Source organism: Cryptomeria japonica, chromosome 7 (assembly GCF_030272615.1).
Source record: "Cryptomeria japonica chromosome 7, Sugi_1.0, whole genome shotgun sequence".
Classification (NCBI taxonomy): Eukaryota; Viridiplantae; Streptophyta; class Pinopsida; order Cupressales; family Cupressaceae; genus Cryptomeria; species Cryptomeria japonica.
This window is the reverse complement of record NC_081411.1, coordinates 671998969-672014827: the sequence shown is the minus strand read 5'-3', so window position 1 is coordinate 672014827 and position 15859 is coordinate 671998969. Positions and strand designations below refer to the sequence as shown.

At 35.1% G+C, this 15859-nt stretch overlaps 1 protein-coding gene across 1 annotated transcript; it reads right to left on the bottom strand.

Annotated features, from left to right (window-relative positions):
* Positions 1-6997: 6997 nt before the first annotated feature.
* Positions 6998-8330, bottom strand: LOC131060494 ((S)-canadine synthase-like). The gene is made up of 3 exons (XM_057993731.1): positions 7998-8330; positions 7315-7860; positions 6998-7273 (listed from the first exon to the last, which is right to left on the bottom strand). Exons 1-3 carry the CDS (start codon positions 8328-8330, stop codon positions 6998-7000), a joined length of 1155 nt encoding a protein of 384 aa, XP_057849714.1.
* Between the last annotated feature and the right edge of the window lie 7529 nt (positions 8331-15859).

Sequence of the window (15859 nt, the reverse complement as noted above, 5' to 3'; positions counted from 1 at the left end):
CTACATCATAAGCTTCTGCAATAGAAAGAAAGAAATGAATGGATGTCATTTTGGCTACAAGAGAAAAAATGGATGTCATTTTGGCTACAAGAGAAAAAATTCACCATAATCTACTCCGTCAACCTGGGAGTAACCTTTTGCAACCAAACATGCTTTGTACTTCTCAATTATTCCATCTGAACCTATTATCTTTTTGAACACCCATTTGCAACCAACATGCTTTCGTCCTTCATGCAATGGTACAAGGTCCCATGTGTCATTCTTCTTAAGAGCTTCCATCTCTTCATCCACGGTGATTTTCTAGGACTCTGAATCATTCATACCAAGAGCCTCTTCTAGAAATTTTGGTTCATCAATATTAGCATTCAAAGAAAATATTCATCTCCAATCATCAGGAGAATATCCATATGTTTCAGGTGGTTTTCTTTATCTAGTAGACCTTCGAACAAGTTTAGGTTCAGGTTCTTCCTCTTCCTCTGATGATTCATAACTTGTAGAGATCTCATAAACTCCTTGTCTTTCTAAGGGCCTTGATTCAACTTTTTCAGGTGTAGCAGGCAGTTGAATCATATATTTCTTTTCTTCCTTTTGTTTTGGCTCCACTGTAATAGAAGAAGGCTTAGTTTCTCTAAAAATAACACTTCTGAAATAAAATACCTTTTGTGCAACAAGATCCCAAAGCTTGTATCCTTTCACACTATAACTGTATCCAATGAACATACATTTAATAACTTTTTTATCCAATTTTGTCCAATTCTCCTTTGGCACATGAACATATGCCTCACAACCAAAACCTCTCAGCTATCTATGTGAAGGCTTGTGGATTGACCATGCTTCCATTGGTGTTTTATCAACAAGAGATGATGTAGGAGACCTATTTATTAGGTAGCAGGCAGTGGCTACAGCTTTAGCCAAGAACTTGTGTTCTAGACCAGCACCACTTAGCATACTCCTAGCCTTCTCCATCAAGGTCCTGTCCATTCTTTCTGCAATCTGTTGTGGAGAATTTGGAGTTGTCTTCTGTCTCTTCATACCACAATATTTATAAAATGTGTCAAAATCATTGGAGCAATATTCACCGCCATTATCTGTCCTTAAACATTTTATCTTTTTTCCAGTCTACAACTCAATGATTGCTTCAAATTCTTTGAAACGACTGAAAACTTCAGCTTTACTCTTAAGAAAATAAACCCATGTTCTTCTACTAAAATCATCAATGAAAGAAACATAATAAACCAATTTACCAATGGAAAAAACCTCAACTGGACCAAATACATCCGAATGGATTAGATCCAAAACACTTGAAGATTTATAAGAACATGAGTAAATCTAAATGTGGTTTTTTTTCCATAAACGCAATGCTCACAAGAATCTAATTCAAGATTGGAATCATTCAACCCATTAACAAGGTTCTTATATTTCAAAGTTCATAGACCCTTGTCACCTATGTGGCCGAGTCTCTGGTGCCACAACATTGTCTTCTCTATAGGAAACTTTGATTCTATAGAAAGAGCACCGTTGGGTACCCAAAAACCATGACCATCTTTTGAAAGAGGCACCTTCTCCTTTTCCAACATAGTCTTTATCACAATCTTATCAGTTGTGCTATTGCACTCAATTGTGCAGGAATCAAGCTGGTACAATGTACCCATCCTTCTTCCGCTTGCTATTACCATATCACCTCTCACCATTTTCACACCTGCTTTAGAAAATTGTACATGCACACTAGCATCTATTAGTTTGCTAACAGATAACAAATTTCTTCCTAGTCCTGGGATATGGAAGACACCATAAAATCTTCTAGTTCTACCATTAGAAAATTTAACATGAACACTTCCACGACCAACAAAGTCAAGAAAGGAGTTATCACCCAAATTCACCTTACCACCATTAAAATTTTCATACTTACTAAACCAGTTTCTAATAGGAGTCATGTGGAACGATGCACCCGAGTCTATCAACCATGCATTCTTACCTACATGAGTGGCCAAGGTTGCAATAAAAGCATCTCCATCTTCCTTCTTGGACTTAGAATCAGAATCTTGCTTCTTCTTCTTATTCTTCTTTTCTTCTTTACAATCCTTGCGGAAATGTTTGGGCTTTCCACAATTCCAGCAAATTGCCTTGGACTCACCAGGAGATTTTGATCTCCCCTTATTCTTGGACTTAGAATGACCATTCTACTTTTCATTCTTGCCTCTTTCTTTTTGTCTTCCTCAAACACTCAAAGCCTCTTTGGCATTCAGAGAAACCTTCCTTCTCATCTCCTTAGAAAGTAGAGAAACAACAACATCCTCCATCTTCAAGACAACTACAATGCTTCCTATGGCCATCACAAGGCTGTCCCATGAGTATGGCAATGAACATAGCAAGATTTGGCACCTTTCTTGTTCATCCATTGGTACCCCCAACTAAGGTCAATTAAGTCACCAACATATTTAAAGTTTCGAGATACTCCTTCTTCCATTCTCAAGGAATGCAACTTCTTCCTCAAGAAAATTTTATTCACAAGTGATTTTGCTTGGTAGATCTCACTTAGCTTCTTCCAAGGATTCTTTGAAGTATATTCTTCATGGACATTAATTAGAATTGAGTCTGCAAGGCACAATCTTATGAGACCTTTATCTTTTCTATCCATTACATCTTATTGTGCAGCTAAAGTCAGATTTGCGGGCCTTGACTTATTCTCATCAATCGCATCCCATAGATCTCAATCAATCAATAGATCTTCCATCTTCAGCTTCTACATTTCAAAGTTTGTGCCAGAAAAATTCTCTACATCAATCCTCCCTCAAATGCTTGCCATCTTTATGATCCCGCAATACAGAAATGAAATACTTTGCACAAGCTCCCACTTAAAATTTTGATTAGCTCAAAAAACCGTATACCCAACAAATAGAACCAAAACTGGCTAGGCTCTGATACCACTTGTAAGGAAGCCAAGGTGTGTGGAAATTCTTCCTACGCTAATCATGAGAGGACGATTATGCAAAGTTCAACTTAACTATTACAGAGATCACAAGAAGCACATAGAGTAGAAATAAAATAATAAACACATAACATAGTGATTATCGTGGGGAAAACCCATACGGGTGAAAAACCCCACACTCTAAAACCTGCATAATGTATTAACAAATCAACGAGAGATTACAATACATTTGCAACACAAGTTCTTACAAGAGCATCACCTCAACTCAAGCTCGGAGAGACTTCACTAGCATCCTTCTAGCACCTAGCCTTGTAAACCAAACTCCATAATGCAATCTCCTCCCCAAGCCCTCATTATATAGGAATTTTACAACCTGCAAACAATTTGTGGTTTTACAATACCATGGGCAAAACCTCAATGACACGTGTTGCGTACCCTTGACATTTGTTTTTCCAAGATAAGGAAACCAGGTTAAAAGTAGTTACTCACGTCCAAACTCTTATCCCCTATTTTGACCCTCATAACTAACATGAAATGTGTCATATAATCTCTAAAAATGGCCCTCCTATATTATACTATGGACAAAGCATCTTTTGAGAACTCATATACCTTTTTCCAAGGCACCAACACACTAGAAACCTCCCAACTATATTTGGAACTATAGACTGAAAAATTGCAAGGTTGAGACACATGTATCTCAACACCCATAATCTAGGAAGATTCTAGAAATACCTTATGGTACATGCTATTGTTTTTGCCAACTTTGTATTTAATACGAAGAGGTGGCAATATGATTTTCACTTGTTTCATACTAATCATTTATCTTCACTCCTATAGAATAAGCAACCCTTTTGGTCAATTCACAAGATTAAACCTGAAAATATTTATTGTTTCCCTCATGTAGAGAGTTGAGACATGCTTTAATATTCATTTCCAATAGGGCACTCCTCAATTTTAGTAGCCATCAGTAATTCCTCCACCCAAAATTGTTGCCATGTTAGCTCCATTCTTTAATTCCTTGGCTAACTCAGGCATGTGTGGCTGCTAATAAGTTGATCTGGCCTGCATTTGCAGTGATATCTTTTCATCATAACTTATTGAGGTGGCCAAAATTGTAGCATTATATAGGACAACCACCTCCCCATTTTCCAACACACCCACCATATGATAGTCTTGGGGCTCTAGTTATCATACCTTTCTCCCTTTGTTAAATAGTTTTTTCACATTTCTTTCTTTTTCACAATAGATATCTCTCCCATCAATAAGTGCATAAATTTTCCAATCCCTAAAAATGAGCTTCTTGAATCAAGGGAATTCACATAGAACGTGTTCAATTTTTTTTTCTCTTTCTAAGTGCTACCAAGTTGAACACGCCATTAGGGTTGTTGTTAGAGTATACATACTTGATGTCTATCATCGCCTACTTTTCTTGAGTCAAGTGACTAGTATAGATTAATTTCAAATCATTTTGAGCACACATGGTCTTTTTTCATTTATTTTTGAGCTAGCGACGAATTACCTTCTAAACTGTCTGCGGTGCACCCTAGCCAAGGTTGTTAAGAGATGACCTACACTCAGGTAAACCCTAGTTAGAGACTTATTTTGTAGAAAGGACTTGGCAAAATAATCTAGCTTCCTTTGTATTTACTTAGCTTTCAAATGTGTCATTAACACAAAAGACGAATGTACCCTTGTAGATACCTTTGCCACCCACAAAAGGGAATTCTATGAAAGCCATTGTCGCTACATCTTTAAAATATTTGATGCCCTCTTTCTCCTCACCACCCACAATAGTCATGACCCAACTCGTCGATGTAATGCCTTTTACAAGTAGGATGGGATTCATATGAATATTGTTCAATTGTATGGTATGAATGACAACCAGCTAGGGTGACCAAACATTATGGAGGGTGTGCATGGTATTGCTCCTATTCAAACCATGGTGGGACACCTTTCTACTCCTCATTGTCTCATATTGATTGAAGCAGATGATGCATCTCCACAACAACCACACAACAAAACACTTCATATTGAATCTTTCCACCATAAACACCACATAAAATGAGTCTTGATATAAGGTCTCGATATTTACACTTTGAAATTTTTCTTATCATTGCCTGATTCTTTGAAAGCATTGTGGATTCTAGGAAGAGATCACTATAAAGGAATATGATCATGAAGAATTCTCATCTAAAGGAATAGTCACTTTGCCTCTTTGAGTGGGTCTAGTAGTGAGAGATGTGGTTTGTTGTGTCCTTGATGTCGATCGCACATACAAATTTTTTTTGGGATGACCATGGATACATGCAATCAAAGTAGTGGCTTCGAATTACCTTCAATGTATCAAGTTCTTGCACGAAGGAAGTGAAGTCACACTTCAAGGCGATCCAAATCCATACTTGTATTCCAATAACATTTGACCAAGGATTTAGAGAATAGTCTCTATAAATCAAGAAGTTGACCCATATTCAACATACATCAATCTTAAATCATTAAAAGTTTTCACCTCAAAGCAAGTAGAGATCAAGAAAAAATTTAACGATAACGAAATAGAAGAGTGCAATCTCAATCAAACCATGTACCTAAGATAATTAATGGACTCCTCTAAAACTTATGGTATACCCATCAAAGTAGATATCAATAATAATAAAGACCACATTAGAATACTATGGAAATGATAGTGGGTTTACTTGTTTTGTCAGGGCTTCTTCTCCTTCATTTTCACTTACATCTTCAATGTGTTGGCCTATTCTCTGGGCTATCTCTATGGCTTCCAACTGGGCTGCTATTCATCACAGCAAGGTCTACAATCCCACATGCTCCACTACTCCTCATTCCCATTCATGACATCTTTACGTCATTCCTCTGCAGCTATAGGTTGGATCGACAGTCTACCACCCTACAACAAATTTCTCAGGACAACACAACGTATGGAACAAAAACTCGCTTTGATACCAGTTGAAGTAGTCACCAGCTAGGAGGGACCTCAAAGAGATAAGTCCAAACTGGTCAGCAAGAGTAAACACAATAGAAAGACAAGGATATGATGGAGGCAATGTAGAAAAGATTGAATTATTTCATGAAAACTGATTACAACCAACTGATAATAACTGGGTTATAGAAACCGGCTCATAGGCTTGCTAAGACATGTTCAAAATACAAAATAGGTCGCAACTGGGACCTCAAATCTTAAGATCTATCTTCTATTCTCAGCCTAACTTCTTGGTTACATTCTAATGGTTTATTACAATGATTTATATGATCCAAGAACATCCGATTGGCCCAAAAAGGGATCAAAACCTAAAAAACAAGACCTAACATGTAAAACCAACAAGGTTGGTCTCGGCCAAAGAAATTCTTACAAAAAATCCGAAGGATGAAGTGTAGATCATAGGGAAAGGTCAGCCACATGTTAAGGAACATCAGAATCAACACTCAAGTCTCCGCAAGCTATGGAAGAGGATTCGGTAGATCACCAATGCAAATAGGTCCAGGCAATTGGTAACATTAAACTGTCACGGAAACTAGTAGCGATAACTTGTTGGAAAACCATCCAAATGCTCCACAGTTTGGGAATAAGGAAGATGATCAAGTCTTCAAGTAAAAGCCAACTCCACAGGTTCCTGTGAGCCAAATCCGAGACACATAGAAATAAATACTGAAATTGCAAATAGAAAGCAAAACAAAAAGAAAATAGTTTTGGTTGATGCAAGATTGGTATGAACTGGGGATGCTCCTGCATCACATTCACGACACACAAGCACTAATGAATAGGCTAGAGCCAAGCAATCCATAAGGTTTTGAAAGACATCCCTCAACCGAAGTATCACATTGTTTGAAACTTCAATATTTAATAATAAATTTGCATTATATTCAATTGAGAATGATAAATAATTATCTACTTGTTTAAGTGGAGTTAAAAGTAAATATATCTCGAATTCCAAATTATAGAACCATAGAGGTATATACAAAGTCAAAGACCTTAAATTCAAACAAAGATGGAGGACATAGACAAGAAAAGGGAAAGATCAAACAACCCATATGTTCTTTGTTATTTAAGATATATGTTTATGATGGGCGAGGTGTAATTCGAGCTTCCAATGGATACTTCATGAACATGAGCAGACTTGAAACATCCCGACTAAGATCAGGAAGACTGCCTTCCTTCACAAATCCCCAGTCGAATGATTTAAGCAAATTGGCAAGAGTTATGGGAACATATACGCTGGTCACGTCCATTCCTGCGCACACTCGCCTTCCTGCTCCAAACGGAAGATATGCGATTCTCACCTTTTCTGACTCATTCTTGTCCAAAAATCTTTCAGGCCTGAAATCGTCAGGATCCTTCCATAGCTCAGGATCGTTGACACTCTGTGTAGATTTACAACGACTGCTGACTTTGCAGGTATGGTGACGTCCATCAGCTTACACTCGTTTTCCGTCTGGTGAACAATCCCAAGTGGGGCGATCGATTCTTTTCGCAGTATCTTCTTCACCACACTTTGCCAGTATGGTAGCTTCCTCAAATCCTCTAAACTGAACAACCCACCTTTTCCTTTCCCCACCGCTTGGCTTATTTCTTGATTTGCTCTCTCTTGGACGTGTGGGTTGGATATCAGGTAAGCCAGAGCCCATTCTATGTCCGTAGATGTGCTGTCCACTGCTAGAACGAATAGCTCATATATACAGAAAGCTATTTCTTCATCGGATAACTTTGACTTATCTTCGCCTTCCTCCCCTTCGGCGATGGACAGTAAACAATACAAGAAACTACTGGGAGCACTTCGCTTGAAGTATTCTTTATAACTACGAGCATATCGGATGCAAGGCAACAGGAGATGCAGAATATCATCTCGCAGAGACTTCAATTTCCTCTCTGTTCTAATTGATGAAGGAACAAAGAAACGAGCAAGAGAAAATGAATTCTTCCTCTTTTAATCAGGCTAATATCTTCAGCTATGAATTCTTCCAGCTTGGACAAGAAATTCTCGTCTTGAAAGTCCAAGCCAAAGCATATGTGGGCAATAAAACTCATTGCCATCATTTTCAAGGCATGAAAGGGCCTCACCACGCCATTCTTCTCTTTCATCTCTTTTTCTAATTTGTTGATGAGTTTCTTCACAGTGGCCTGGTGAAAAGAGCTCTGAAGTGCAACATGGGCGGGGTTGAGAACATTGTTGCGTAGAACCTTTCTGAGCTTAGTCCAGTGCTCATTGTAGGGAGAACTAATCATAGTCCTGAAAGAGGCACTAGTAAATTTCCTAGAGTAGACTAGAGGGCGACCAGAAAAATTGGCGGCCTGGTTAACCAGGGCTTCCCAGATTGAAGCTTGGCCAGTGAGGACTATAAGTGGCGATGGACCCATCCAAGCAGTCATGACAGGACCGTATGTTTTGCCCATCTCTATCAAGCTGGAAAGAAGATTTCTATCATTGTTCAGCTGATGCAAGTTGCCCAATAATGGCAACCTTGGTGGAGATGTTGGGAATGTGAAGTCCAATGGTCACATGACCCTTTGCGTTCTCCCAACTGTTCATTTTGTATCTGAATATGATTATATAATGGCTGTGTGCAGCCCATGTATTTCAGAGTTGATTAATAGAAGTTATTCCCTTCTTTGAGTGTGGACGTAGGCATATTTGCCGAACCATGATAAATCATGTGTTGTCTCTTCTTATTGCTTTTCTGTTTCTGTTATTGTTTTCTCTGCTCTTTCTAATCTTTACAATTGGTATCAAAGCCATGTTGGCTTGAGCAGAGATGGAGGAAGAAGGAGAAGGTAAAACTTATAACTTCTATGGCCGTTTTACGTTCCATGTAAAACTATGCTTCAAGTGCCGCGTACATTGGTGGGATCGCTGGAAGAAAGAGGGGGACTCAGTTGAAGAGGAGAATCCAGCGAAAGAAAAGGATGTTGGGATTCTTATTTGCTCTCCCCTTGAGCCAGCTTTGGCACTTATTGGCCAAACTGTTAATGGCCGGGAAGTTGTTGGCATTCGTGTGGTGAAGGTTGAACGCCACGATAGTCGTATAGACGCCGGAATTTCTAAGCCGAAAGATGTTGAAAAAGTTGTTGTTGTTGAAGAGGATGAACTCAAGAGATTGCAGGAGGAAGGGTGTGCCATTGGAGACCCAAGCTGAATCTACTGTTGACTCCCAGGATGAGGAGGGTGTAGATTGGAGTGAGGTAGCAGGGCAAGGAGGTTTGGGAGAAATTTTGGCTTTGGAGAGCTCTGCGGATGGCATGGCCTTGGTGAAAATAAAGAGGCACTCCCATAATGATGACAACCTTTGTGCAGATAATTTCATAGAAGCCTATGAGCCTATGGATTTAGATGACATAGTAAATGATAAAAGTCAGTTTTCTGGTTTGAAGCGAAAGCGACCATTGATAGTAGCAGAGGACAATGGGCATCAGTCCAAGCGGTTTCAGGCGTCACATGAAGTGAATGAAAATGTTATTGAATCTGTTAATGCTTATTCTAATGGAGGAGGAGATGTTTTATCTCGACCAGAATGTATTGACATTCACCAACCTGATTGGATGGATGTGGATGATAGTACCAACGTTGATAATGAACAACCCAAGGGTGAAAGAACTCGAACTCGTGATAACAATCTGATGGAGTTGTTTGATGATGAAAATAATGCCATTGTTTTGTTCCTCGTAAGGTTTGAGTTTTATGTTTGGATATTAGAATCCAATAATTGTGAATCAGTAGATATTCTGTTACGGGGGAGTTTAGGTGATGGTGATGAAGAAATGTATTTTAAACTGGGACAAAGTGGTGTTTCGGTTTTTGGCATAATGGGTGAGTTTGTGCCTAATAGAGTTTTTAACTCTGCGCTTATTTGGAAAAGGCTGATTCGAAGCGTATGTGAACAAGAGTTCGCGAAGCTAAAATCTAGCAGGCTAGTTTTAATATGAATTTCGAAAATGGAAGTAGGGATGCTAGTGCATGGCTATGCCAGTTGGCCTTCACGAGGGAGATTGTTGGGAATGTGAAGCCCAATGGTCACATGACCCTTCGCGTTCTCCCAACTGTTCATTTCGTATCTGAATATGATTATATAATGGCTATGTGCAGCCCATGTATTTGAGAGTTCATTAATAGAAGTTATTCCCTACTTTGAGTGTGGATGTAGGCATATTTGTCAAACCACGATAAATCGTGTGTTATCTCTTCTTATTGCTTTTCTATTTCTGTTATTGTTTTCTCTGCTCTTTCTAATCTTTACAAGAGGTGGATGCCATTTCTTCTCTTTAGTTGATGATAATAGCATAAAAACTAGAGCAACAAATGTGGGAATGAGTAAAGATGCAAAAAGGAAAATAAAAGTCCGTTGTACAGTGGGATTATGGAGGAAATGAAATGACGGAAGATGATTCACACCACCCAACGTTTGCTCCATCACAAATGATTGGACTACCTAGAGAGCTACGATTGCCCTTGCAATTCTTACATGGATTGCACATATAAATTCACTAAGATATCCATATTCTCTGCTAGTTTAGGTTTTGACTTTCTTTTCTACGACTAAAAACCCGGGCTAAATAGTATTATATTTACTATTATCTAACATAGTCGCGAGTTTAACCCTTGGTCTAAAGTGCGCGTTATCCATGCCTAAGAACAAGAGCCAATATTCTATTTGTGTTGCATTCGTTGTGCAGTAATTAAACCCTTCTTTACTCTCTTAGAAAATGGAAAACCTATGCCTCAATTACTAATTTCTTTATGTTATTGACGAAGAGTTCAATTATATCTAGTTAAAATTGTCCTATTTTTGGAATTCTTTTCATCCTAATGATGAATCACGGAGTGTGATTCGAAATGTTGATAGAAAAAAATACACACAATCGAATCCAAAAAATTTCATAAGAATAAAATTGTCCTCTTTCCATTTTTGAGGTCAATTATATTTGGTTAAAATGTTTCCCATTTGATTTATGGATTCAATTATTGACAAAGAAGTTGATATCTCATGAATCTGTCATGAAAACAAAGGACTATAACCTTTGTTAATAATCTAGAAAATCTCTTATTCAGAGAAGTCTATTTCTTAATATTCCCTAAATCATGGATTCTTTTCTAGTCAATTTCATCTATGGAATTCCTTATCCTCCACCTCTACATATACTTAAAAATGTGAATGATTACCAAATGTTGATAATGATTTTTGCACTCATAAATATAACTTTTAGCTAAGCAATCTCTATCGATCTAGATACTCTAAGAATAATTCTTTCATTTTATTTTAGTTAACAAACCTAGTCCTATCTCAATTATTCCATTTTTAGTAATCCAACCTTCCTACCAACAAGAACTATTTGCAAAGACATCAAACTTAATCAGAAAACTATTGAAAGTCAAGATAGAATTAGAAACCTATCAATATGGAGAGTTTCTTAGACAAATATTAGAACTATCAAACTTCTTGCAAAGAATAACAAGTTAATGATCTAATTGTTGAATCTTAAATGAAATATATCTAAAAGCTTCTTCTAATGAATCTTGTTGAAAATTTCTAAAGATAGGAGATTCCCTACATAGCCTACCAAGAGTTTTGCTATATGAAAATGAAAATAGTAGCAATCAAATATTTAATTGGCTTAGGTATGTATTTTACAATTTTTTAAAGTTGGTAGCCTGTCTAGAGCTTTAGCTAATCCCAACAAATCCATTTCATTTAGAAATTGAAGTTGAGTTGGTGCTTCATATTTTGAGTCTAGTAGCACCCCTAAACAAAACCATTTTCTCTAAGTCCTTGAGAAAATCTAAAGAGTTTTAAACAAATACCATTTCAACACAAAGAATGAATATGAGTTAACACAACTTTAAAAACCATCATCCTCAAATTCTTAATGGAAATGAGTTCTATGAGAGAATTTTTCATACCCTTTAACACCAACCATAGAATGCATTAAAGAAAAAATTTCTATTTAGAAATTCCTATAGATACTATCTATAGAACAAAGAAGAAAAATAAATTGAAAACAATTTGATTTCTTTCCTTGGGTAGAGATAAGAGATGCAATAGTATTCACCCTTCTTTACTCCTTTACAAAGTTATAAAAAAAGGAAGCATTTTGTCCCCATCTTGATGCTTGTCAATATAATATTTATATTAAAAAAATATTGTCAAAGGTCCTATTAAAATAGTTCTTTAGACCACATGTTGTCTTTCCTCAATAGATTCTCTATCAATCCTATAGGCTTGGAATTTGATGGCCACCCCTACCTGTCACATGAATTTTTTATGACGGTTTAGTCATTTCAATGTCTTTCATTTGATGTTTTAAGAAAAAAATATTTTATTAATAATATCGAATATAAACTATTCTATTAAAAAAATATATTGATTAAGTTTCTAAATTCATATATGAAAATAAAATCTATTCTAAATTTTCATATTAAAATAATTTAACAATTATATCCCATAATTTCCAATTATAACAAGTTTCTAAATTCATATGAAAAATAGAATTATTCTAAAAGTTTATATTAAAATATTATAAAATTAGAAACAATTATATCGTTGCATTTCAAAATATTCTAAATAAATTTGTTTTTTTATAATAAACATTCTAAATTTATATATATCAACAATATATAATATATATTATATAAATAATATATATTATCTACTATATATTTTTACAGTTTATTAATAATATAAATTGTCATATATACAGTTTTAGAAAAACATAACTTGTCAATGCATATGATTTAATAATGTTTTAACTTGTCATAGATGATCCAAAATTGCAAAAACGGCCATCTAGATTGTCAAACTCCAGTCTTGATTCCTACATCCTTTAATAAGAAAAGTGACCCTATCTAACTTATCCTATATTTGATTTTTTTTTATTTTGTAGATATTTCTAAAAGAAAACATATTCAACTCTTTGAATTTAAATTGATAAATTGTAGCATTTTGAAAAAGGAGGACATAGTTGATTGAAAGGTTAAATTCCCTTGTAAAAATCATCTTTCCATGAGATTGAACAAATAAGAATATTGAAGCCATATCTAAATTTAAATTTAAAAGAAGACTTATTGGGGTAGAAAAGAGTGATGAGGAGAATTTAATGGGCTAGTTCCATCTCAAAATTTTATATAGCATGTACTCCAATTAGTTCCTACCAAAAGATATAACACAAGAACTTGTCTAGTCTTTTAAATTTGACTTCAATCACACCTTGTATTAACTCTAGTCAACAATCTATCACTTGGGTTGTCATCTACCAAATTGAGAAAGAATACATTTTCTCTTGACAAGGTCGAAGAAGGATTGAGAGGACCAATTGTCCCTATATTTTCATACAAACTATTAATATGCATTTAAATTTATTTTAATAACCCAAGGGAGAAAATTAACTAAGGAGTGAATATATATCTAAATGTAAATAGAGTAATGCCTTACCTAGATAATAAATAAGTGCATAATTATTTATGTTTTAAAAAGTCACTCTTGAATTGAAGGTTTATACCACCAATGATATGTCAGTAATGGCATAGTGTGATGGTTTTATCACTGCATTATGGTTCTTTTCATGAAGGTTCAAACCCCTATTAGGGTATTATTAGTCGTTGTTTATTTTAGGGATGAAGTTTCTACTAACAATGTTGAATATCTACTTGCTATCCACCATACTAGTGTGTTAATAAAATGATTCCATAATCAAGAAATTTCTCAAGTACTATCCTAGGCACTAATACATTGACATTTTTCCCTTGTGCAATCTTAGAATAAATACTAATACTATCCCCCCTCAAATGTGTCATCTCTTGAATAAATATAATAGGTGATCTATTTTCACGAATAAAATTGTAAGTATCCTTTTCTCAAGGGACGTTACCATAACCTCTAGAATTCAAAGATAATAAAATATTTTTTGAGAAGCACATAATTGAGTATCCATTGTTTTAATATGTGATTCAACCTTGGAAACCCTTTTAAAATTCACCTTTTCTTGATATTTTTTTTATAGCCTTGGACATTTTATCATTTCCTTCTTGAATCTTAATCTTCTTTTATCAAAGGACTAATATAATATGGACTTTTCTTTTTCCATCTTATTTTTCCCTACATTTATTTAAAGGATCTATAATAGACTAAAATTCATTTGAGTGTGCTTGGTTTCCTTCCACCTAGATGAAAATATTTTACTATTTAGTTAAACTTTCTCCCTCAAGTGGTTTTTTTTATTTGTGCTTTGTTATTGATATAAAGATCTCCGCACTTTGATAATGTATTCTTATCCAAGTCTAAATTTATATCATAGTACTTGAATTCAAAGTAAAATCCTTCTAACTATTTATAATCTTTTCGTTCTCCATTTAATGACCTCCCTAGAGCTTTGAAGGACATCAAATTGTTATGAAATTTTCCTCTAGATATGTCATTTTTCTGTTAATTCACAAGCTTACTCTTGGCACGATGTTTATAAATATAAATTCATTTGCATCAGAGTTCCACAAGGAATTAGGTTTTTGTTTTCACCTTTCAGTTGATGTTTTATTATTTATTAGATAGTTTAGGCCTTCTAGATCTTGACTTTCGATAATTTCCTTGTAGATAATCATATTCATGACACCAAGCATTGGAAAGATAGTTCTTCATAATCATTTTGTTTAATCTAATTCATACTACCTAGTCTAATTTTCAAACCATCAAAGACATGCCCATGAATATTTAATTCAATATGGAACATGAAAATGATCTACCTTCAATCTATAATATAGTGATATTATCCAAAGGTTTTCCCAGAAAACACAATAATTGATTATGAATGTAAAATCTCTAGAAACCCATCAAAAGCCTAGGAAGATGAATCTAAAAATGCATCTTAAATGAAATTTCCTCCATGAGATGAAACTTGACATGAAAATGTTTGATGAAAAAATCCTATAGAAATATGACCCTACCTTGAACACCATGTTTTGATCCATAAATATAGTAAAAAACATTTAAAAAAAATACTCTCAACTAGAATTATTTTCAGGTCTCCTTCAAATTTTAGTTCCTTTGAGACAAAGATTTAGGAATTGGAAAATAAATAGAAAATGATAAAAAATTGTAGATTAAAGAATACTCTAACAAATGGGTGGATGCAAGAAGTTGGATCCCAATTCTGCAGAAGTATGTGAGCTAAAAAGTTTGTCCCTAGAAATGAGCGCCCATTTTTTAAGAAATGGACACTCATTTAGCTTCGGGGACCCGACCCATAAAAATAAAATGGGTGCCCATTTAGGATCAGACCACCGTAGAGAAATGAGTGCATGATTTTTAGAAATGGGCACACGTTTCTAAAATATGGGTACCCATTTCTAAAAACGGGTACACGTTTCTTAAAATGCTACAAATTTCAAAACAGGTACCCATTTTTAAAATTTTAAATAACGGGCACCCATTTCATAAAAGATGGAGTGGAAAACACACTTATGCCTCATTCTTGGCTTTGGGTTAGGCTTGATGGGACCAAGCCTATGTTTGGACCTCCAAAAACATGGCCAAGGCACTGGAATACCAGATTTCTACCTTGTCGTAAATTTTTGAAGATCTTCCTGATCGTACTTTTTTATGAAACGAAAACCCATTAGAGTTCTCAGTGTCTTGATTTAAAAAATATAAATTTCACAATGAAATGATAATTTTTACTATTTTTGTATTATTTAGTAATCAAAAGTGGTACTACCTAAATGTAAAATAGTGAGATTCAGTAAAACTTTAATAATTTTTTTTTATTTTTTAGGTTTTTTCGAAAATAAATTATATGAAATCAATCTACATACAATTCTTTTGAAGATTAATTTTTTTATTTTTAAATATGAAATTTTCATAAAATTATGGTGGTCGTACACCAGATGTTTTGAAAATGTAGTTTATAGTCAATTAAAAATTAATTAAAAAATAATAAAAAAT